Below are 23,402 nucleotides of genomic sequence, written 5' to 3'. Positions count from 1 at the left end.
ATCATGGTTATGGTGGATGGTATTTCTAATTATGAGCCAGGTTTAAATCTTGTGACTGTCCCACTGCAACGTTGATCGCAAAATTTGCATCTAAAATATTTTTCTCCATCACTTTTTTTTTATGTATTTCCAAACAAAATATTTTTTCAGCCCCTTGGAATCAACTTCAAACATGTTTGTGTTTATTGATTAGAAACAATCAGTAGGTGCAGCAAGAACTTAAAACTGACAAATGAAAATTGAAATATGAAACAAAAACCTCAGTTGAAAGCTTGGAAAAGACCCTTAACCCGTCGGACAGAGACGAGAAGTTTAAAGGAATTGTCAGAAACAATCGTGGAGTCCTCGAAGATGGACAAGAAGTTTGGACAAATCGTTGTAGGCAGTCGTTGAGTCGTTAGAGAGGGAGAAGAAGCTTCTCTGAGAGAGGAATAGTCGAGAGAGCAGAAGCTTCTTCGAGAGAGGAGAAGAATGGAGGCTTCATCGAGAGATTTGAAGCTTCGTCGAGAGGAATTATAGACTGGAGACATCAAAGAGAGAGAAGAAGCTTCGTGGCAGAGAGGGAGGATAGGGTCTTAGGTGCGTTCTGAGTTCTGGCTTTTTAAATTTATGCTTTAAATCAAGAATCCCAAAAGGCGTACGCCTTGACATTTGAGGCATAAAAAGGCGAGCCTTTACACCTGGTGCGTACGCCTTTTCACCTCAGGCGTACGCTTTTGTGTAATTACGCATTTCCAATTATGCCTTAGGGCGTTTTATGCCCAAATCGTCTTAGGGCATTTTAGGCGTGCCTCAATTATGCCTTTTAAATCACTGGTTTCTATAATGAAATGAAAAATAAGTCATTTTTTAATTAAAAATCCCTAATATATAATTGTTTAATGTATTATTATTTTTATTTTATAACAGTGATTTTTATTAGTTTAATATTACTTTTTATTGTTATTATTATTTTTTATTTTTATGCTAATTATTATGCTTAAAATAATAATTTTTGTTTTGCCTTTTTATTGTTATTGTTTTTTTTTGTTGTTATTATTTTACAATAATAATTATTATTGCCATTGTTATTATTATTAGTTGTTATTATTATTTTTTATTATTTTTGTAATAATTATTGTTCTTAAAATTGTAATAACTTTTATTTTTGCACTTATTATTATTATTTTCCACGCTGTTATTACTATTTTATACTAATAAACACTATTATTAGTTTTCATTATTTTTATTGTAATTGTTATTTTTTTATAACAATAATAAAAATTACTATTATTATTGTTGTTGTTTTTGTCATTATTGTTGTTGTTTTTTTTATCATTATTTTTTTAATTTTATAATAGTGATATTATTAGTGTAATTATTATTTTTTATTGTTGTTATTACTATTTTTTATTTCTTTTTATATCCTTAAAATAATAATAATTATTTTTTTTCCTTTTTTATTATTATTTTTATTCTTGTTATTATGTTACAATAATAAATATTATTTTTATCATAGGTATTGTGAATTTTATTAAAATTTGTAATAATTACTATCCTTAAAATAATAATTATTATTATTTTGGCCTTTTATTATTTATGATGTTCTTCTTGTTATTATTGCTTTAATTATTATTTTAATCGTAATAAAAAATATTATTATTAGTTGTTATTATTGTTGTAATTATTATTAGTTGTCATTGTTTTTGTTATAGTAATAACATTTAGTATGATTATTATTTATTTATTTTTGTTTGATTATATATTTTTTTATTCCCATAATAGTGATTATTATTTTTATAATTATTATTTTTATAATAATTATGATCCTTAAAATAATAATTTTTCTTTATAAATTATTATTGCCCTTATTGTTATTATTATTTTACATTAATAAATATTATTTTTATTGTAATTATTAATTTTTATTATTATTTTGGTCTTTTTTATTATTAATATTTCTTCTTGTTTTATTATTTTATAGTAATAAATGTTATTTATTTTATTGTAATTATCATTAAGTGTTATTATTTTTATTATGATAGTAATAATAATTAGTATTATTAGCTTTTATTGTAGTTTTTTGAATTCTTTTTATCATAAAATGAGTCTGATTACATTGAATGAAAATTGATTATAGCCTATTTGGACTGGAATTGTGATTCCCCCATTCGCAGGAATCCTATTTAGGTTCGGAATATGATTCCATTCTTAATTCCGCAAACCAAATGCAAGAACATGATTCTATTCTTTAGATTTGATTCCATTTCAAGTCTGATTTCGCAAACCAAACCCCCCGGGGGGGTGCTAGAGTTCTCAACCCTAACACATGGTTTTAGTGTATGATAATTGACGAGGTATAGTTGGTTAACCTAGATGCGACTGTGTGGTTGTGATGGGGATGGTCTCAGTGTGCCTCAGTGTGACATTGTGGTTGGTCCGGATAGTTCTAATTGTTCTTAAATCTAAGATGTATGATCAGTAGATCCTTGGTGATTACTCGTATGTGATCAAGAATATCTTGGAGAATGATTCTTGGCGGTACACCAGGTGTGTGTCCTACCTCCCCTTGTATCTTGATGGGTACTAAGTGAACAACCTTGAGGAGCGCTTAGGGATGGGCTCTTGACTTCCTTGAAGGGTGTCTTGGGCTTCCGTGTGAGATTGGGAGCCCCCATGGATGATCCGTTTGGGAATGGGGTCTCTCTAGCATGGAAATTTGGGCATACATCCTTCGTAGCTGTTGGCTATAAAGTTGGGTGGTATCATGTAAGACCCCAGTTGTACTGAGGGGATGAGAGTTACCCGTAGTACTGGTGGAATGTGAGTTGGTTCCCTTACTATTCAAATTTGGGTTCATTAGTGACCTTAATTGTTTTAAGGGCTGTTAGGCTGTGAGATTTGATCACTGGGTTAGGCATTTGAGTGTTTCTTTAGATAATGATGAGAACGGCTGGGCTGGATTTGGAGTAGTCTTGTGGCTGCACGGGTGTGACTCCTTAACACTTTAGGAGGATTTTGGCAAGGGTGATTCCTTTTGGCCATTGAAAACTCCACGTCCATGACACTTAGCTTAAAATTCGTTAGCAGACTTAGGATGGACCTTGTGAATCCTTTTGCTTGTTAAACTATATGAGATATTTGAATGAGGCCTAAGCTTCTGATTCATCACTACATTTATGGGCTTTCCCTCTCTTTCTTTCTCTCTCTGGGAAACCATAAAAAAAATTCTGGTTTGAACCCAGGTACCAGAGGTGGATACTGCCGTCAGGTCTTTAACAGTAATGTGGGATGGGAGCTTGGTGGTTGCTGCTAATAATCATGGAACATGTTATGTTTGGCGTCTGTTGCGAGGGAATCAGGTAATATCCTTTTGTGTTCCACGATTCTATTATTTGGCTTTAGGATTTGTATGACACTCAACTCATTGATTTCTGACTTGAGTAATTTGTTGCAGACTATGACCAACTTTGAACCACTCCATAAGCTACAAGCACATAATGGGTACATCCTCAAGTGTCTTCTTTCGCCTGAGCTGTGTGAACCCCACAGGTTTGTTCATCCAAGTTATTATCCTAATTTTTAAAAATAATTTCCCGCACTCTTATTGCCCAGAACCATACTTCTGTTTAATTTCTATTCCTGCCTACTATCTTGATGTTGTGAGATGTTAGTATAATTTATGTTGGAGTTTTTTCTTTTTAGATACCTAGCCACCGCGTCTTCTGATCATACTGTGAAGATATGGAATGTTGATGGTTTCACCTTAGAGAAAACTTTAGTTGGTATTGAACAAAACCACAACCCTGTGTAATACTCATTTTATTTGTTTATTAGTACTACATAGACTTGACGTTCCTTGTTAACCTAATTGTAGCATATTGTGACTTGTCTATCCCAGGACATCAACGCTGGGTGTGGGATTGCGTCTTCTCTGTTGATGGTGCCTATCTTATTACAGGTACTTGACTGTCAATGTGTGGAGAAATGTTTATACTGTTGATATATATTTGAAAAAAAAGATTATTAACTGGCCTGCATTGGAAGCTTCACAACAACTTTTAATAATGTTTATATTTTTTAAAAAAACGGACTTAGTGCAAGATGCATTGGAAGCTTTACCTAAAATTTGAAATAATTAAATAATTCATAGCCTTAATTTTGGTGTTCAAGGCATTCATCGTTACTTACATATATTAGTGATCTACATTTTGCAGAAATCTTGAGGGATACTCTTCGAGTTCATGTATTTGAAACCTCAGAAGACTGCTTTTGCTAGTTGCGAAATATGATATTTAAATGGGGTTTTTAGGCTCCAATGTAACTCCTAAAATTTAGAATATCTTTACCCTTAGGACCCCATAAACTTCAAGGAAAAAAATGCAATGGTAACCTTACAGTATGTTACTTAAAACCAAAGTTTATAGCTATCCTCTAATTCAGGAGTATGACCTATGAATAATGCCTCACCCAATCCCCACACTGGAAAAAGGTAAACATAAAAACAAAAAAAAAATAAAATAAAGGGAAAAAAGAAAAGAAAAGGCAGAATCAAAACATCACCACAAAAAAAAAAAAAAAGCTCTAAAAATCCTAGTTCTGCATTGTACCCTTGGCTAGAGTTTTATATGGGTGAACATTTTCCCTTTTGATGAGAGAATATTTTCCATCAATTGAATTTCTTGATAATCCAATCATATGAATGAAGGAAACCATTCTCTGAAAAACATTTTCCAGTTTCATAAATGGAGACTTAAGATCATTATTTTATCATAGATTTGAGCATTGAAGTTAAAACAAATGAGGTATCATCTTTTGGCTTTGTGGCTCAGATATAAGATGATTCTTAACTTCTATACATGGCTTAATTTTTGTTTCCTCAAGTCTCTTGTCCTTGCGTATCTTTGTAGCCTCCTCTGATACAACTGCAAGACTATGGACTATGTCAACTGGTGAAGATATCAGGGTGTATCAAGGGCATCACAAAGCAACTGTTTGCTGTGCACTCCATGATGGTGCTGAACCTTCTCCTTGCTGAACCGTACATTTTATTTCTCCTTTTTCTGCGATTTCACTTGTACAAATGAAGAAAGTATGCACATTGTTGGATGACCTATCTTGTGGAAAAGGAACAAAAATTGTATATTGTATGGCTCTGAATTGTGTTCTAACCTTTGGGCGTTCATGGAAGGAAGCATTCTGGTGTTTTAAGCCAAAATGCAGATTGTTGTCATTGATTTCTGCAGCATTATGAGACATGTTCTCCCTCTACATCAGTTATGGATGCCCATTACAATAGTAGGTGAAAATTAAATTTCAGCTCATGAAGAAAATTTTGTACTCAAAAAACAGTTGACACCATTGCAAATGTTAGAAATTACCACAAATATCCCTAAATCCATTTTAAGTTCATGTCAATTTGAGGTATTGTAAAATTTGGCTCGGGCTTCTTGTTCTGTTTTACTTTTTGAGATTGTTATGCTATAGGCCAAAAAATCTCTTTTAAAATAACCTAACGTTACTTAACATACATTATTATCCTAATGCTAAAATATGGAGAGTAGAAGTTCAAAGGGTGGTTAAGAGAAGAAAAAATTGGTATAAAATATGGTAAAATTGTAAAAACATAGAAAATCTTGAAAAGCAAAAAACAATTAAGTGAAACTAAACATAGTTTATAATACTTTATATAATAGACTAGATATAAAAAGAGGAAATATATTTTAAAAACTTGTTTAGAGTTAGATAAAAAAATATTAAGATTCAGGTAATATAAAATGTATAAAAGATGAGAATGCATTAATTAGAGAAGAAGACATAAAAGAGAAGTGGCAAGGTACTTTAATAAATTGTTTAATGAAAATTAAGATGTGAAATTAATTTTTGAAGTGATAAATGAGAAGACAACAAACTGGATATTTATTCACAAAATTGAGTTCTTGAAGTTAAGGTGACTCTTAAAAATGATAATAAGTGATAAATCTATATGATCAAATAACATATCAATTGAAGTTTGGAAATGTTTTTGGGGGAATAAAGGAAGTATATGGTTAATTAATCTATTCAATGTTATTTTAAAAAGTAAGAAAATGTTGAAGAAAATGTTCAAAATTGTAATAATTGTCGTAGAATTAAGATTATGAGTTATACGATGAAATTATGGGAAAGGGTAATTGAATAAGAACTTGACAAAAACTAGGGTTTCAAAGAATCAATTTGGTTTTATATTTGGGAGAGCGATAATAGAAGCTAATTATCTTTCAAGAAGAATAATGAAAAATTTTAGAGAAAAGAAAAAAAGACTTACATGTGTTTTTTATTGATTTAGAGAGAATATAATAGATACTTGGAGAAGTTCTTTAGTGGATTTTTTTTTTTTAATTTAAAAAAAGGGGATATGTAATAGAGATACTAAGTTCATTAAGGATATGTATGATAAAGTAGTGATTAACATTAAGACTGTAGGAGAGAAATCTAAAGATTTTCCATTTACAATATATGTTCGAGGTTTTACTTTGAGTACTTATCTTTTTTACTTAGTGATTGATGAACTCATTATGAATATCCAAAACAAGATCCTTTAGTATATGTTGTTCGCAGATGATATTGTCTTAATTGATAAAAGTATAAGTGAGGTGGAATCTAAGTTAGAACTTTGGAAAACCATTTTAAAGTCTAAAGGTTATATGATAAGTATGAATAAAACAAAAAATATGAGATGTAATTTCAATAACGTAAGGAGGAGCAATGAAGAGAAGATTAAGCTTGATGATCATGAAATTAATAGCAATTATATAAATTTTGATATCTTGGATCTATTATGCAAGTGGAAGGGGAAATTAAAGAGGATGTAATACATAAAGTTAAAACCAAGTTGACTAAAATAGAAAAGTGTGTCAAGTGTTTTGTGTGATCATAGGAATTCTGAATGTGAGTGTCATATTATGAGAGTGCTCAAATGTTGGCATAAGAATCATGCAAGTGGTCAACTTATGTTCGATAAAGATATCTTAGGAAAAAGCATGGAAGTGAGCCTATGACATTTGCATTCAACTTAGACTGATTGACCAAGAGTGGATTTGGCCACCATATATCCTTGCAAAAAAAATTTATCATCTTGCAAATGTTTGTCCTAGATTTTAGTATGTCATTACATCCTATATTCTTATGCAAGTCTCTCATGGTATTATAAATAAGAGGCGTAAGGTAATATCGCTATCTTCTCACGAGTCCAGAAAATACTAATTTTAGTTTAATTCCAATTTTCATATCCATTGCTTTCTTGCAATTTAATTACTCAGAATTTACTCATCCTTTAGTTTAGTTTAGTTGCACTTGATGTATCATAATTATATTTTTCTTTGCCTACCTATAGGAAGAAACTCTATCAACACACTCGTGATTACTACCAAGAGGTGACCCCTCAAAGAGGCTGGGGTACACCTAGTGAACACCATGCACCGAACCAATAACTGCATAGTCGGAACCCACCACCCTTACTAAGCAAAAACTGACCCTTTAAATAATCACAACTGCCTAGAACCACACAGGCTCCACGAGTGTCCTCAAACCAAAATCTACATCACCTGGCTTTGACCTCTCGTCTCCATTGTTGTTCCGTGCATAGGAGAATTTCTCCTGAAAAACAAAAAGGTAGAAGGGTGGACGTGAAGTTTGGTCATTTAGTTTGGGCAGTGTTGGGCCATTACTGCTATAAACAACCCCACAATCACAATTTATATAATTATAATTTCTCTCAAATCTAATTTACACAATTCTAAATCTTAAGTTTAAAATCTATACTTTCAAAGACAATCTTACATCATGTTCTTTCAAAGTTCGGCACAAAAGCTTTTAGGCATGCATGTTTCATCAGTAGTGAGGAGTCATACATGTAACATGGAACTCCATACACCACCCAAGGCCCCAAGGCAAGTGTAACAATCCGAATCAAAGGAATGAACTAAATGCCTGAGCTTAAATGTCACATACCTTAACCAATTAGGATTCCATGTCCTACAAAGAAGGTATTTTCATGGATTTCAATTGATAGAGAAGGTTTATTTATTTCTAACTTATTTGATGGCTAATTACTTGTTGCTTGATAATAGAATTATATTCAGTTAAATGTTTTATTCACTCATTTTTTTGGTATTAGAATCCTTTTTTACCCAAATTTAATATTCTTGTATGTAATTGGATTTGCTGGTGTGGCTTTTCCAGGCAATGCCTGCAGCCATGCACAACACAGTAGAGCTATATATTTATATACATCGCTATAATTTACAAAACAAAAATATATAAAAACTGCAGTTCTGTAGCACATTGCTGGCCTTTCTTTGGCTGGAAAAATAATAAAATTTTTCTATATAAAATTTTCAACAAAATTTTGCTTCCTTGTATACGAACTATAAGATATTTTCTCATATAATTTCTTCACAATGTTGGGAGCAACATTTCCTTTGCCAGTACTTGGTACAAACATCACTCTTAAACAAAATAAAAAAAGAGCAGCAAAGCATGCCGTACACAAGATGGTACAAAAATCTCTAGCAAACGCTCTTCTTTTCTCCCTGCATCAAACATCAATTTTCTGCATCAGGTCAAAACAGCCAGTACCCATTTTCACAGGCAAGCCAAGGCAGATTCTAGCAGATGGGGACTCCAGCTTGTCGGTCAGCCCATAACATGCAGCTTGGACAATGAATTTAGCAGCAGTTTCAAAAGAAATTTTACTGAAGGGAGAAACTGATTCTGCTATAGCCCCACCTCTGCTCATTGGTCGAAACCCACCCGACTGAGTCATGTGGTCGGCAATAAGGGTCAAGTGCCGGACGTTGACAGAAACACCATATGAGTTGAAAACATTTTGCACCTCCTTTATGATGGTATTTCTGGCGGCTTCAACTCCATACGTATTTAGCATATCATGGATATTGTTAGAGTAGATACACCTAACATCGAGCTCATCCTGCATTTGCCAAAATGAAATGAAATCCACTCCAGCAGTCTTCAGCCCCCACTTATTTTCTTGTTGTTTAGAACCTTTATTATCATCTTCCTTGTAGGTAAGTACTTGATCTTTGCGACACTCAATTAAGTCACACCTATCAATGTTCCCACAGTTCTTGATGTAGACCTTTTTGGCTGCTTTTTGAGCAATCTGCAGTTCTCGAAGCTCAAAACATAAGTAATCACATGTACATGCAGTAATCACAAGTGTAAACAACGCATCAAACTATCAGGCAATAATCATCAATTTACATAGAACTGCAACACTACATTTTCCAAGTCCCTATCCTGTTTCTTTGTGGAGAAAATGAGTTGAATTTCACCATGAAAAAAGGATTTCAATTTCTTTTGAAGGCAATTTACCACTCCGAAGTGAACAGGAGGTGAAGCATAACCTAAAGTCCCACTACATAGGATCTGCAAATCCATTTCCTCCGATTTTGCGCAATTGTGCACAATTTCCTCTTTACAATTTTCTACAAATGAAATGAAGCAACTTCCAGAAAAAAAATAATGTATGGCCTTTCAAGAATATTTACTTGATGACACTTATTTCAATTTCTAGGAAAAATTGTCTAGTTAACCTAGATCATGTTGAAATAACCTCAATTACCTTATTCTTCATGTCAATTTTTTGAAAAGCAATTGGTAACAGTCAAAAAGCAGATCATGTTAGACTCTGCAAGGAGAGCATTTGAATATAGCATGCACTAAGATCTTTCCCAACACCAATTGATTTCCTTTAAATATATATATATATATATATATATATATATATATATTGACTTAAACATAAAACTGTTAGGAAGTTAAAAGGTATCATGTTCAATTTTTTCAAAGAAAATGTGTGTTTTGTTAGTAAAAAAATTGACTATTAATTAATAATAGTAGGGGGATATTTGTTGAATAACTCTTCACAAGGGAATTTTTGTATATGTAATAGGTATTTTATTATTGTAAGGGTTGGCTCTCCCAGAAGAAAGAATCACTCTATTCTCTCACCTCCTTACATTGACCTAGCTTGTGTGATACAAATCTCTCCATTCAAGTTAGAAAAGACAGTAAGTTTTGAAGTGTGGCATGTTAGTGTTTGCCAAAGACATAGTTGCTTCAGTTTAGTGACTTTTTGAAGTGTTAAGGATTTGCTTCCCATCTTCTGCAATGTTGTAGGGCGCCTGATTTTTTTTTCTTGATCTCATAGGAAATTTTTCTTGGTGACTGGGCAAGAGCTATACGGATAAAAAATTTCCTATCAAATGACTGCCCAGCCTTCTTTGGGAACTGATTTATTAGGTCTGAAAATGGCCTCAAGGGGCTTGAATGGCAGGAAAGAACTCATTTGGGCTCAGGCTAGGAACGTTATATTCATAATTCTTGACCGATGAACCACCCCCAGCTTCTGAAGGGAAAAATAGCTTGGCTTAAGGATAAATATTTGGTTGTACTTGGCTGACTGATATGGAGCTACAAGCATCCAACTCTATGTTCTTTAGCATTGTAAAGCAGATACAGAATGCAGTGTCTGAATCATATTCTCAACAGAAGAATGTCTAAAAGAGTATATGAGCTGTATGAAGCTATGTTCAGTTACAAATAGATGAAAATCATTCAGATGATTAATATAACAATCCTTGGAAGAATGAATAAGGAGTTGAATGTTTTTATAATCCTCTCATTTGTGAATTAAGGATCGTAAGTGGCAACATGAGAAGCTCCTAGTAACTTGGTACTTACGGTAGCGTCAAGTCAAGAGTGGCCTGTGACGCGCAGCCTTCTCTGCAAAGTGTTCATGCTAGACTCCTGCCAGCAATCCTCAAAGATAAGAAACTTGGTTCTTTGGACATGTCTGTCACTGCTCTAGTGTCTGCCTCGGCTGGTAAAGAACTTGGTACTTCAGGTGGTCATAATAGGCGCTTACAATTAGGGGAAGGGTCAAGGTCAAGGTCAAGGTCAAGGGCATGATGATAGTTGTCACTGCACTCACCATGCTTGCAATAATCATATTTCTGCAAAACTTTAAATAAATTTGGTAAACAAGCATGGATCAATAAGGTTGTCCCTTTACTCACAGTAATGAGTTGACTAATCCCACAATGAGTATCCCTAATGGTGATACTAGTAGTGCTTTCGTATGACTGGTCAGTGTTTTTGTTTCTTCAATTTGACCTCTTCATCGAAGTATTCTCCAGCGCTCTCAATAATGGTACAAGTACAACTACTCGAGTTTAGTGATGGGAACTGTTTATCCTATTCCTTCTATTTCATCTTCTTTGGTGTATGCTACGAACTTTCTAGTTACATTGTCATTATGTATGTCCATCAGTTGCTCTGCAATATTCTTTCGAGCTGTGTTTTTCACAACTATCAAATGGGGCAGCAGTGAGCTAGGGGGTCTTGATTATTTGGATAGTCCTCCATCATTCTTTTCTAACTTTGCTGTGACATTCTCATTCGGGTCATCCATCCCCTTCAAACCAACGATAGATTATTCCTTCCGTTTCTGCCATTTTGTGTTGAGTACAAGGTTTGTCAGCAAAGATGAACAGAACTGCTCTATATTCAGTTCATGCATCGATAAAAAAAGTTCTAAAATATTTTCTTTAGTTCAATATGATGTATGAGTCCATGTTGAGTCTCCAGTGTATTAGGTTCTCAATATTTTGTTACCGCTATTGATGATCAGTCATGACTTGCCAGTTAATGTTAAAAGAACACTCAGAAATTCTTTATGCATTCAAAATTCTTTATATGATGAAATAGTTCAATTTCAAGTCCACTTGGGTGAAAAGAACAGATAATGCTCTTGAATGCATATTGATTTACTGATGGGGGTATCCTTCAAACATCATGCTTATATACTCAACTAGAGTTCTTATGGTGTCACGGATTACTTTGAAATATTTTCCAAGTATCTTGATTACACTCAATTAGAGTTCTTATCTCTGTTGCTGTTAATCATTATCAGCCACTCTACCAACTGGAAATGAAGAATGCCCTTCGAACAGTGACTTGAAGGAGGAAGCCTAAATAGAGCAAGCACCAGGTTTTGCAGCTCAAAGGGAGAATGTTGGGAAAGTTTGTAGATAAGAAAAAGCGATTTATCAGTTAAAGCAGTTTACATGGGCTTGGCATGAATAGCTTGGTCATGTTGTCTCCTACAGATAATATCTTGACCACTCTATATTTGTGCAGAGGTAAGGCTATAGAATAGTTGTTTTGATTGTTTATGTTGATAACGTCACTATTGTTAGTGATGATGTGAATGGAATTGAAGTGAAACTGTATATAAAGAAAAACTTTCTGACAAAGATTTGGAAGAGCTACATATTTTCTTGGCAAATAGCTAGATGTTAAGGAGTGTGGCCATCCCAGAGAAAGTATTTGATAGGTCTACGCTTATAGCTAGACCATAAAAATCTCAGTGGAGGTGAATGTGAAACTTGAAGATGCGGACAATCCAGAATTTGAAAATCCTAAACTGGCCAAGGGTGAGCTCATCTACTTAATAGTTACAACTAACAAGGTTGAAAATCATGTTTTCAGGCAGTTTACAAAAAAAACCAAACCTACAACACTAGGAGGCAGGAAAAGAATTTTGGGGTATCTTAAAAGTGCTCCAGGCAAGGAATTAGCCTAGAAACTGCTTTGGATGTTATCAGATTGTTGGCTATTCAGACACTGATAAGGCAGATGCTTCAGGAGATCAACTACAATGTGTAGCACTTTGTGCATTTTTGAAGGTAATATAGTTGTCTGGAAAAGAAGAAAGCAAAACCAAATAGCTAGATCAACTGATAAAGTGCAGAAGTTGATTATATAGCCATGGTGGATAATGTGCGCAAGCTGATGTGGTTGAAAACCATAATGCAGGAATTTGATGTTTCTGGCGAGCCCATAAGCATATATTGCAATGGCCAGGCTTCCACTTTCATTACTAGTAATCCAGTATTCAAGAGACAATAAAGCATAATTTGAAGATTGTTATCTTGCGTAAGATGTCAGTGTGTCAAAGAAGATTACCAAACCCCTCGTCAAGTCCAAAGACCAACTCGCTGATGTCTTCACCAAAGCCCTTCAGACTGGCATTCTTCTCGCATGTAGCAGGCTGGGCAAGGGAAACATATGTCCCCAGCTTGAGAGTTAGGAGGAGGTTTCAATAGAAACTTTTTATAAGGGGGTTAACTACTAATTAATAAGAGTTGGGGGATTATTTGTCAAATTGTTATACATAAAGGTATTTTTGTAAATGTAATTATACACACACACACACACACAAGTAGAGCAAGGGCCTCTCCATGGCCTCCAAAACCCAAATCCTAATTCTTGTGATTGTGAATTAAAAATAAAATAAATTAGAACCAATCAACATTTTTTAACAATTAAACAATAAATAATAATTCATATATTTATTACATTGCTCACACAATTCAAAAGAAGCATTCATTGCACTCATTTCCCCATACATCTTGGACTTATTTTCATTACAATAACCCACACAATTTAAGACACTAATTCTATTGGGCTATTTTAAAAAAGAAACACAATTCACTAAATGGATGGCATATATAGATTAATTGCATATTGTTTTTAAAAGATACCAAAATAGGTCAATTTATTTTTGTTTTCTTCATTCAAGAATCACATACATTCTAAGGTACACACTATTAGTTGATAGCATATGATAACATATTTTAGTAATGTGCTGCTAGTATTCCAGACAGCTTTACAAACATAAATCCCAAATTTGAAGTGGTGCTCTTTTTGGTTCCCACACATCATACTTGAGTGATGATTGCATGGGACCCAAAAGACAATCACAATGGGTTCATGATACAATGTTTATAAAGCTTTGGTAATACTAGCATTTTCCTTTTAGTGTTTATTTAGTTATTGATCAATGAAATTGAATGAGCAAATCAAATAAGAAATTGTAAAAACCAATTACGTACGTTTACAAATTATTTTTGTTATCTTTTAAATAATATATTTATAATAATATGTAAACATGTGTGTGTGTGTGTATAGATATTGCACAGTGCTTAACAAATTTAATAGTCGAAGATCCCGTGCATTGTGCAGGTCTCTACTCTCAAGTATTTTAACATTATAAGAGGATCGACACCTGGAGGAGTGACAATCCCTTGCTCTAGCTCTCTCTCCTTACATTAACCTAGTTCTGTTCCCACTCATCTCTTCTTCTTCCCAAGTATCAGAAATCATCATGCAGTATACTTATCATAGCCTTGCAAATTTATAGTTGTACTGTACAAACAGCGAAAAATATCGGTCAAATTTACTGAATATTTAAATTAGAAAATAAGCCTAAGATGGAACTCCAAAGAAAGTGGAATATGGGACACCAAAGAGCCAAAGCAGGTCAATTTTAATGATAGAAATAAACACATATGAACTATGAAACAAGAACACCGCCGCAAAAGTAAATAATTCGTTTTTTATAGGTAAACTAAATAGATAGCTATTAAAATTTAAAACATAAGATTTGAGTCATTTGATACAGAAATATTAGCAACCAGGATTTGATAAAAGCACTCAAAATTTACAATAGCAGATTCTCAACAAGTTTGGAAGAAACACAGAAATGGAGGTGTTGGGGGGCTTGGTTGTTGCTCCTTTTGACTTTCCAAAGCAGGCAAAAAAGAAAAATGTGTTATTACCACCATTCCTTGCAACCATCCATTTCCATGCTGCCCAAAATCTTGAAACATAGCCCAATGTTTCTTAAAACTGAAGGAGTCATGTCAAGGTTTTAAACAATGACCTGATGGCAAAAGGAGGGTGATAATACAACATGACTGCAAACAACAATTCTATTTTAATGTTAGAATAGACCTTTTTCTCCCATTTCTTATTTTTGTTTTTGTATTCATTTTTCTTTGTTTGTTATTCTGTTTGTCTGTTTGTATTTTTTTTTTTGTTTATTTCCAGGGGCCAGCCATTTTAGCCCACAAAATTAACTATGGAGAGGCATTTATTCCAAATGAAGTCATTACCCTCTGCCGAAAAATCATTTAGTGTAATTGCATTAGAAGCATGCTTTATGATGAAAGCTGAATAGTTTAGCAGTGAAGAATTACCTGTGCCAGTAAGATATGAGGTTCATTGGTAAATCTAAAGTGGGCTTCAAAGTGCACACCCTTCGCAGCGACGTAGATTGCTCTATCAGAGTCCTTGATTAGTCTTCTTCTGGACCTCTTCTTTTCTTTGGCCTGAGACTCTGTCTTTTTCTCACCAGATTTAGTCTTGGAGGAGGTTTTATGACCCGATGGCATTTCTGAGGCTTCAGCATCAACACCAGACACACCAGCTTCATTTTCCTCCCCAATCTCAACTTCAACTTCAGTCTGATCGATTTCTTTTTCAAATCCAATAGATGACCCCTCTTCATTGGGTTCTTCATCAGAGCCATCTTCATAATCTATATCATCTGCAGCTTGCTGTTTTCTTTTTTGAGCGTCTAGACCAATATCATCAGCCTCTTCATCATCATTTTCATCATCATCATCATCATGATCATTTTCGCCCTTTCCTTTTGCTCTGTTCCCAGAAACCTCTTCATCCGTCTCATTTGACGAATTTGACAGTGAATCTGAGGTGAAATTTTTTATGCCACTGATTCTGGAGAGCAAAGAAAGATGATTTTGAATTGCATCTTCTAATTCTCTCATAAAAACTACTTCTAATTTATTCTCACAGTCTTCTAATGATATATCGGAGTATGGAGGATAGAATTCAGGGTCATAAAGCTTCATCTTGAGTTTATATATACTGGATATTTGGCGATTATGTAAGGCAACCGGCATAATACATACTTCCATACTCTCTACAATGTCTGCTACAGTGACCTTCTTCAACTTTGCAGCAAGACGCTTGCCATCATCTCTGACCATGAAAAATATAAAAAATGAATATCATAAAAAACATCAAAAATTGGAAACCTAGCAGCCGATAACAGAAATGTCAGGTATATCCTGCATGGTTATAGAAAATAAATATTTATTTGAAAAATATCAATAATGTGTAACTCGTTCATTATTACAATTGTACATACTTAAGAGAAAGAAACAATGATGAATTTATCTCATGGGTCATGGACACAAACTCTATAGGAAAATTAATCCAACTCCAGAATAGCAACCATTTCTGAAATTTTATTTTCAAGCCATGACAATTTCAGAAAATATTTATAGTTAATGCATACATAAAAACAAGAATTCATTCATTTAAAAGGATTTTTTTGAGATGTGAATAAAAGTGGATGATTTCACTCTTTTAGTGGCAATTTTTAAATTATTTTTTGCAGAAACAAATGTCTTGACTGCTGTGATGCAATTGTCTTACAGTTTTTTTTGTTTTTCTAATTATTGAAAAAACAAGAGATCTAATAAGGAGAAAAAGTACAAGGAGGAGTAGTAGAAATCCTCTTTAAAAAAGAAGAGATTCATTCACAACTCTCTATCACAAGCAATTAGGAAGGAAATGAACCAATCAACATCTTCATTACACATATTACACTTATTGCAGATGACACATTGCACGCACTTCCACTAAAAAGTGATCTACAGTTATAGTTTTTGTTGACCTTATAGGTCACACCTGGTTTTGATAATGACAAATACTTAGGTATTTGATGGTTTTCAAGTGTTTGTGCAAGCTTAGATGAGCATCTCAAGGAATGACACTTCAAGCAACAAGAAGACCCTGAAGACTTGTAATTTGTAATTGTAAATTCAATGTCTGTAATATGGGTATGTAATAGTAAGCTAGGCTATAATTTGTATTTATCTTACCTGTACATCATGCATATTGGATATATGGTAAGCTCAAAATGACCATAGGGGCTGAATGACTTTAGGGACTATCTCAAAATGACCCTTGAAAAGGCCCTAGTGATACTCTAGGTCGCAACACTCACACACATAGCATATAATATACAGGAGTGTTGAAATTGTACTTAAATTGAAAATTTCTTAGTAACTTGAGAGAGCTTGGGCGACTGAACCCTTGGAGTACAAAACTCCTCGGGCGCCCGAATGTTGACAAGTCAACATGTTGACCACGCTCTCGGCAACCGAATTAAAATGTGCTTATCTTCCTCAAGCGCCCGAACGCCTCAAAAGGGATAGTTCACCAACTCGGGCGACCGACTGTTTTACTTCAAAAAGGGCTCCGGGCGACCGAACACATGGATTCGGGCCACCGAACATTTGACCGGGCACCCGAAGTTACAAAACTTTGCTACTGACTTTGATTCGAGCTGCCGAAGGGTAATACGGGTGACTGAACTGCATTGAAGACCTTTTTAGCATGTTTCTGGTCGGGCGACCGAACTTAGGTTCAGCCACCCGAACCCCAACCAATTAAAATTAGTTTAACCACAGGTAAACAGGGTTATTTCGAGCTAATTGCATCTTAATCATTTGGGATTTTTTTTAATTATTCCTATCATATCCCAGGTTATATTTTTACCCCTGACTATAAATATGACTTCATATGCAAGATTAGAATAAGATTAGAAAATAGATTAGCCAAAATATCCTCTCTTTTGAAAATACATCTTTTGGCCAAATACTCTCAAATCTCCATTTCTTTTATATATTCCAAGATTGTGAGAACATTTCTAGAGTGATTGTGATTGCTATTCTTTGCTGAACACTCCCACTTGTTTATGTGATTGAGATAATTTTTCTGGGGTGTTTAGCTTAAGTTTATCCCACAGATTTTCATATTATAAATCTTGTGTGGGATTAAACTAAGGAAGCTTAGGATATTTGCATCTTTGTTGCAAGTGTCCAATAGCTTGGTTTTTGTTGTGCAAAGATATTTTTTTAAATAAGCAAATATTTTCAAACTAGTATTGTGCATCTTTCATTGAGGAAAATCTTATTGAACTAGTTTGATTATATGATTAGTATACTTGAAATATTGATGTGCTATTGAAATACCTTATTTAGATTCCAAGATATTGCTTGTGTTGAACACTTTTGAGCACCATACTGATTATATTGTGATTGAGTGTTGTTTGCACAAAACTAGCATCACTAAACTTACACTATATCTATATCATTGATGTGTATGTGAATGTGCGTATTTGGGTACATATCTGTTTTACGTGAAAGCACTATTTCTGTACCATCTGTTTGAGTGAATATTGTTATATTTTTAGGCGTGGCCTGAGGGGGCGGTAATCCAACCTAGTAAAGATTGTGTAGGTTGAGGTCAGCCCTGTGTTTATTGACCTGGTTGTAAAGGTTGAGGTCAGCCCTGTGCTAATTGACTTGATTGTTTAGGTGTCGCTCCACTCATTTAAGTGAGCAAGTATAATGGTAATCCTTATACTTGTTAGCCAAGGCGAGGACGTAGGCAATTGGCCGAACCTCAATAACATTTCTGGGTGTCACCTTTACTTTACTGTTCCCTGGTGCATGCGTGTTTGATTAAATTGCTCTATTTACTTTCTAGTATACATTTTCATTACTTGCACTAGATTGACCATAGAGCTGTGAATATACTGGTGTTAGAATATTTAGCTAGGGATTAAATTTTAAAAATACCAATTCACCCTCCCCCCTTTTTTTCTTGGGATCACGACAAAGCTAACAATTTTAACCCAACAAGTCAGTCAACATGAAGAAGGAAAATTTAGGATGGAACTGAAGACTCGAAACATAAGACACACAAGTGTACAGGGACACAGATTTAAATCAAAGCTTTCCATTCATATAGAAATTTCAAGAAGGCACATGGAAAATATGTCCATGACTATTAAATGATAAGAGTCTAACAATGAAAGTGGGGTTCAGTAGACATGGTTGGTGTGAGCATGGCACTAACATAGTCAGATTTCAGATAGAATCATAGGATTCATTTAGTGCCATGAATTAAATTTGAATTACTCTGTATAGACTATACATTCTTTGCAAGTGCAAAATATGAGATTAGTTTGCCCATAAGTAACACGAAAGACGACATAATGACAAACCTTGAGGTAAACCCATTGCAATAGTGAATGCATTTCTTGCTTATGCATTAGTTTTCACTATAGTAGCCACTCCATACAAGTTTTTGATTGTATGTATGTAACTACCAAGAGTCCAAACTAGTTTCTTTTCTAAAACCCACTACATTGCCTCCAAGGGACCTATCATAAGATTTTTTTTAAATCATACATAAGTCACTTCTTTGTTTCATTTAGACCTACCATAATCATGCTCATCATATGAAGCAGTAAATAGCTTCCATGGTTGATCTACAAGCATAGACACAATTTTTTTTCTGAACACACTATTTCATGACTCAATATTTTTTTATAACTAAAATTTCATACTAATTATCTCCTTTGTTCTTATGTAGATAAGAGTATCTTTTTCAAGACAAAATACACTAACCTCTCATAAGGTTTTCTGGAAAGAAACAAACCTCTCTTGATGTTCATAGTCCATCGGTGTTTTGCTCTTCTTTAAAACTGACATAAAATTGCAAGAGGATTTGGAAAAATTAACATAGCAATAAATAATATTAAATTCTTCCAAAACTATGCATCTTCATCTACACGAGTGCATTTTTTAACAGAGCTAGCTTTGCATTGGTCGGCTTAATCAATCTTGTTGAAACCTAAAACTCAAAAAAAAGTGGCATGTTGATTTTTTTATCCACTTACCATTTAGGGTGTTGAATTTGTCATTAATACAAATATATCACCTGCGCCTGTGGGGCAGGGAGAGGTGTTAGGGTGGTGGTGGGTTGGGGTTCGGTTGGTGGGGTGTTTAAATGAAGTACAAAGTATAACTGTCATTATATTTAAACTTCAGGGGATGCTCGTGCCATTTGTATACCAGGAGAAGTCTATATCTTTTTTGGAAAAAGCCCAAGGAATATAAAAAAGGCAGCAAATGGGTCCCAAATCCCAATCCAAATATAAAAGAGAGAAGAAAATAATGGAAAATGATTGGGGCAAGCTGAGAAAACTATTGCAGCTTGCAAACCTAAAAAATCGAAGATTTAAAGAGCCCAAGAAAGAATCAAATTCTGGTGCAAAAATTTCAGAATCCCAACAAAAAGGAAATTTGAATTCTGCAGGGATATTGCTTTCCATCCAAAGCCCAACTATTTCTCACTCCATATGTGCCACATTAAACACATATCCACCACTTCTTGGACCTACCCTTACCGTTTTCTGCTCCCCAAAAATGCACAAACATCTTAATAGAATTCAGCATTACCCAAATAATGTCAACCAGCAACCAAAACAAATACAGATATCTAACCTACAGAAGGAGGAAATGACCAACACTTGCTTCTTTGCACATATACTCAGAACTGCACCTCTCCCTAAGGTTACCCCTGTCAGGATAGCATTCTATCTCTCTACCAAGGAGAATGGAGCCAATTTTTTGGAACTCTTGGACATCATACCACTTCCCAATGAAAAGTGGCCTCATTCTTTGCAGTTAGCCATTGGAGATGATTCTATTGAGAACGATACCTGAAACCAATTTAACAAATGCTTCCAGCTCAAGGACACACAAAGAATGATGCTTCTGCTACAGAGCTTGTCCAGAAAGATTCTGCTACCCAACCCCCTCAGTCATCCAAGGTTCAATGTAGAGACAATGGCTAGAAGTTGTTTCTTATCTCTAGCTAGGTTGTTCCACATCAGGAAAGTGTCCCATAGAGCTTCATCTCCAACCAACCCATTGAGCCGGTTACCTGATTCTATAACCATCGCCAACCAGACATGCATAATTTTCAAACGGCTTTTTTATTCATTATTCATTTTCAAAAGAATTATTATGTACTATTAAATTAGATAACCACCTCCTTGAAACATGACCATACTACACTACCACCACTCTTTCTCAGTATGGCTAATTGGTTCTAGCCAACCTATGCCTTTTCTTTATTTAAGCTAACTTCTAAAGCATCAAATCTCAGTGTTTTTTTTTATAAATTTCCTACAGTAATTCTCAAGGAACATTCACAAGGAATATTTCAAAAATGGTATCATTCCATAAAAGAATTCAAAAAAATAATAATAAACAGAGTATGATAGCATGTGCTTGATAACAGCAATATCACAAACAAAAAGGGTTTTGGATCTTTCAGGGGTTGGAGGTGGTATAGCAGGCAAGCTTTAATGAGATGCAAGCAACTCACTCTGTCCTGTCCTTCAGCAAAGGGCATGTCATTATCGGAGTTTTGATATCACTTGAAGCAGTCATCAAGATCTCCTGCAGACGTGGGATCCCAAGGGTCACATTCACTTCTCCACGGCCAGCAAGGTGGAAAGTGTTCAATCTGAAAAAAGGCAAAAGAATCTCAGTAGGAAAAAATTATATAGAATAAAAATCCATATAAAAGAAGTGCACCATGTTGACTGCTTAAACAATAAAACTATGCATGAATCAAAAAATTGAGCAAAGGAAAAAGAGAGGTTTATAGTGTGCAATGAATTTTACATGCAATATAGTATGCAAATAAGCAATGAAGACAGATTGGGACACATCTAAGAAGTTAGTAGTTAAGGTCTAAGGATAACCTATAATCCATAATTACATGTTTTTTGATTTTAGGAGCTGGAAACTGCTCAATTATACAAACCAATATCACTTGTTAAATTCTTTCTTTAAGGTATTACTTCCAAAGTAAGAACCTTCTCAAAATGAGCCACTCAAACCCTAGCTAGGTGCATTTTTTTAACATGATTCCACCACCACAAACTCGAGAGATGAACCACATCAAGGTCGTGAATTCCATATAACAAGGTTCTGGGAATATAATGTAGAAAGTGTTCAAAATGGAAGAACATTAAATGATTATTTCATTTTATGGTGAAGCTGGTAGTGTCTGGATAAAGTGATAAAGGGTGAGGTTTGAATATTGAAGTTTAAACCTTGTGAACCAAATATACAAGCTCATCATTATGGAAAAATCTCTTAAGAGATTAAGATACAATGGAAAATCAAGGTGAAAAATATGAAATGAACTGTCAGTAGTTTTAGTTTAATATTTTGAGTAATATTTATACAAGAGCTCATATAAATCACAATACAACTCAGCAACACGCATCTCGATGAGTTGGGTAAGCTAATTGCCATTTTAAATCCATGTTTGCAAGGTTCTGAATATGTAAGTAGCTTCACTAAGTTGAATGAGTTTCAATTAGTGTACACTACAACAGTAAAGACTCGTTCATCTTTTTGATGAGTCAGTAATGTTCCTATGTTCCCTCAAATTTTTCGCTAAACAACCTTAAAAGTAAGATAGTACAAACTATATACCGAAATTGGCTATTAGCATAAATTTCTGGTACCAACTGGCAGAAGTCATAATACTACTGACATCACACATGCATAAACTCCAACAACGTATCATTAAATGTAAGTTACAGAATAATTACAACAAAAAAATGAACATAATTTTGCAGGAAACCCACGTCATCTGTGTTGATGGTTCCCCCACAGACTGAGCAGCAATCACACCAACTGGTTCACCTGGCTGTGCAAGACTTGCAAAGTACTTGTGCTTCACTAAATTAAGAAGTTTCTTTTCTTTCCCCTTTGATAAGTTATCAATGAAATCCTTCCGTTCCTTCTCAGATAAACTATTGATGAAAGGCAGCTTATCAATATTACTATCAATTTCAGATTTGCATGCTCCATCATGCTTTAGACCAAATTTTTCACGGACAATTGCCTGATTCTGAAATTTATATTGTAATAAGATAGATATATAAGAAACAATTACTGTTTATAGTTTAGATAAAGCAAAGCAGGATGAAATTACTCACTGCAGCCATTGCATTAAATTCTGCAAGAAAGCTTGTCTGATGGACATCCACACCATCTTCTCCATAACTAAATTGTACAATTGATCCATCTGCATCACGCACAGTATGATCATAACAAACTTTCAGGCATTCAAGATTTTTTACAAGGCACCTTTGGAGGTAACCACTTCGAGATGTTTTGACAGCTGTATCTACTAGCCTGTCAAAATTTAAGAAACCCCAAAATATAAGATGATAGCATTTTATAATAATTTCCATGCAGATAAGGAACATTCATAAAATTCTGTATTCTTAGAACAGCCCCCATTTATGTATTGCTGTTTTCAAGAATTCAGATGCTATTGTAGAGGAGAAACTGAATTCTATTGAAATCTTGGAAGAAAAGTATTTGCGCTCCTATGATTGCAGGGTTAAATTGCTATCCCGTTTCTGGTGATGAGTCGGTTCTTTTGGAGAGGCTTTTGAGGAGGTTAAGAGGGCACAGTTTAGTATGGGCAGAGAGAGAGCCCCAGGGATAGATGGGTTTAATTTAGCTTTCTTTCAGCAATGGTAGGATGTGGTTAAATATGATCTGATGGAACTATTCCAAGAGTTTATGGTAGTA

General features: G+C 34.3%; 2 protein-coding genes across 3 annotated transcripts in view; one reads left to right on the top strand and one right to left on the bottom strand.

Annotated features, from left to right (window-relative positions):
- The window catches only part of LOC131167646 (target of rapamycin complex subunit LST8-1), a 54,560-nt gene extending 49,348 nt beyond the window's left edge, over positions 1–5,212 (top strand). Inside the window, exons 7-11 of the mRNA XM_058126444.1 lie at positions 3,225–3,341; positions 3,437–3,531; positions 3,685–3,764; positions 3,881–3,940; positions 4,890–5,212. Coding sequence (XP_057982427.1) covers positions 3,225–3,341; positions 3,437–3,531; positions 3,685–3,764; positions 3,881–3,940; positions 4,890–5,017 — 480 coding nt within the window. The 3' untranslated portion in view covers positions 5,018–5,212. The remainder of the gene's footprint in view (positions 1–3,224; positions 3,342–3,436; positions 3,532–3,684; positions 3,765–3,880; positions 3,941–4,889) is intronic.
- Positions 5,213–8,313: 3,101 nt separating this feature from the next.
- The window catches only part of LOC131167644 (DNA-directed RNA polymerase I subunit 1), a 63,051-nt gene continuing 47,962 nt past the window's right edge, over positions 8,314–23,402 (bottom strand). The window contains exons 17-21 of one of the 2 annotated variants that reach the window (XM_058126442.1): positions 22,799–22,997; positions 22,445–22,710; positions 21,166–21,306; positions 15,087–15,891; positions 8,314–9,142 (exon numbers count right to left, since the gene is read on the bottom strand). In XM_058126442.1, coding sequence (XP_057982425.1) covers positions 8,558–9,142; positions 15,087–15,891; positions 21,166–21,306; positions 22,445–22,710; positions 22,799–22,997 — 1,996 coding nt within the window. In that variant the 3' untranslated portion in view covers positions 8,314–8,557. Of the gene's footprint in view, positions 9,143–9,876; positions 13,097–15,086; positions 15,892–21,165; positions 21,307–22,444; positions 22,711–22,798; positions 22,998–23,402 lie in introns of those variants that run through there. The other variant, XM_058126443.1, reaches the window with a different exon arrangement.

This window comes from Malania oleifera, chromosome 11 (genome assembly GCF_029873635.1).
Source record: "Malania oleifera isolate guangnan ecotype guangnan chromosome 11, ASM2987363v1, whole genome shotgun sequence".
NCBI classification, from domain to species: Eukaryota; Viridiplantae; Streptophyta; class Magnoliopsida; order Santalales; family Ximeniaceae; genus Malania; species Malania oleifera.
This window is presented reverse-complemented; position numbering and strand designations above follow the sequence as displayed.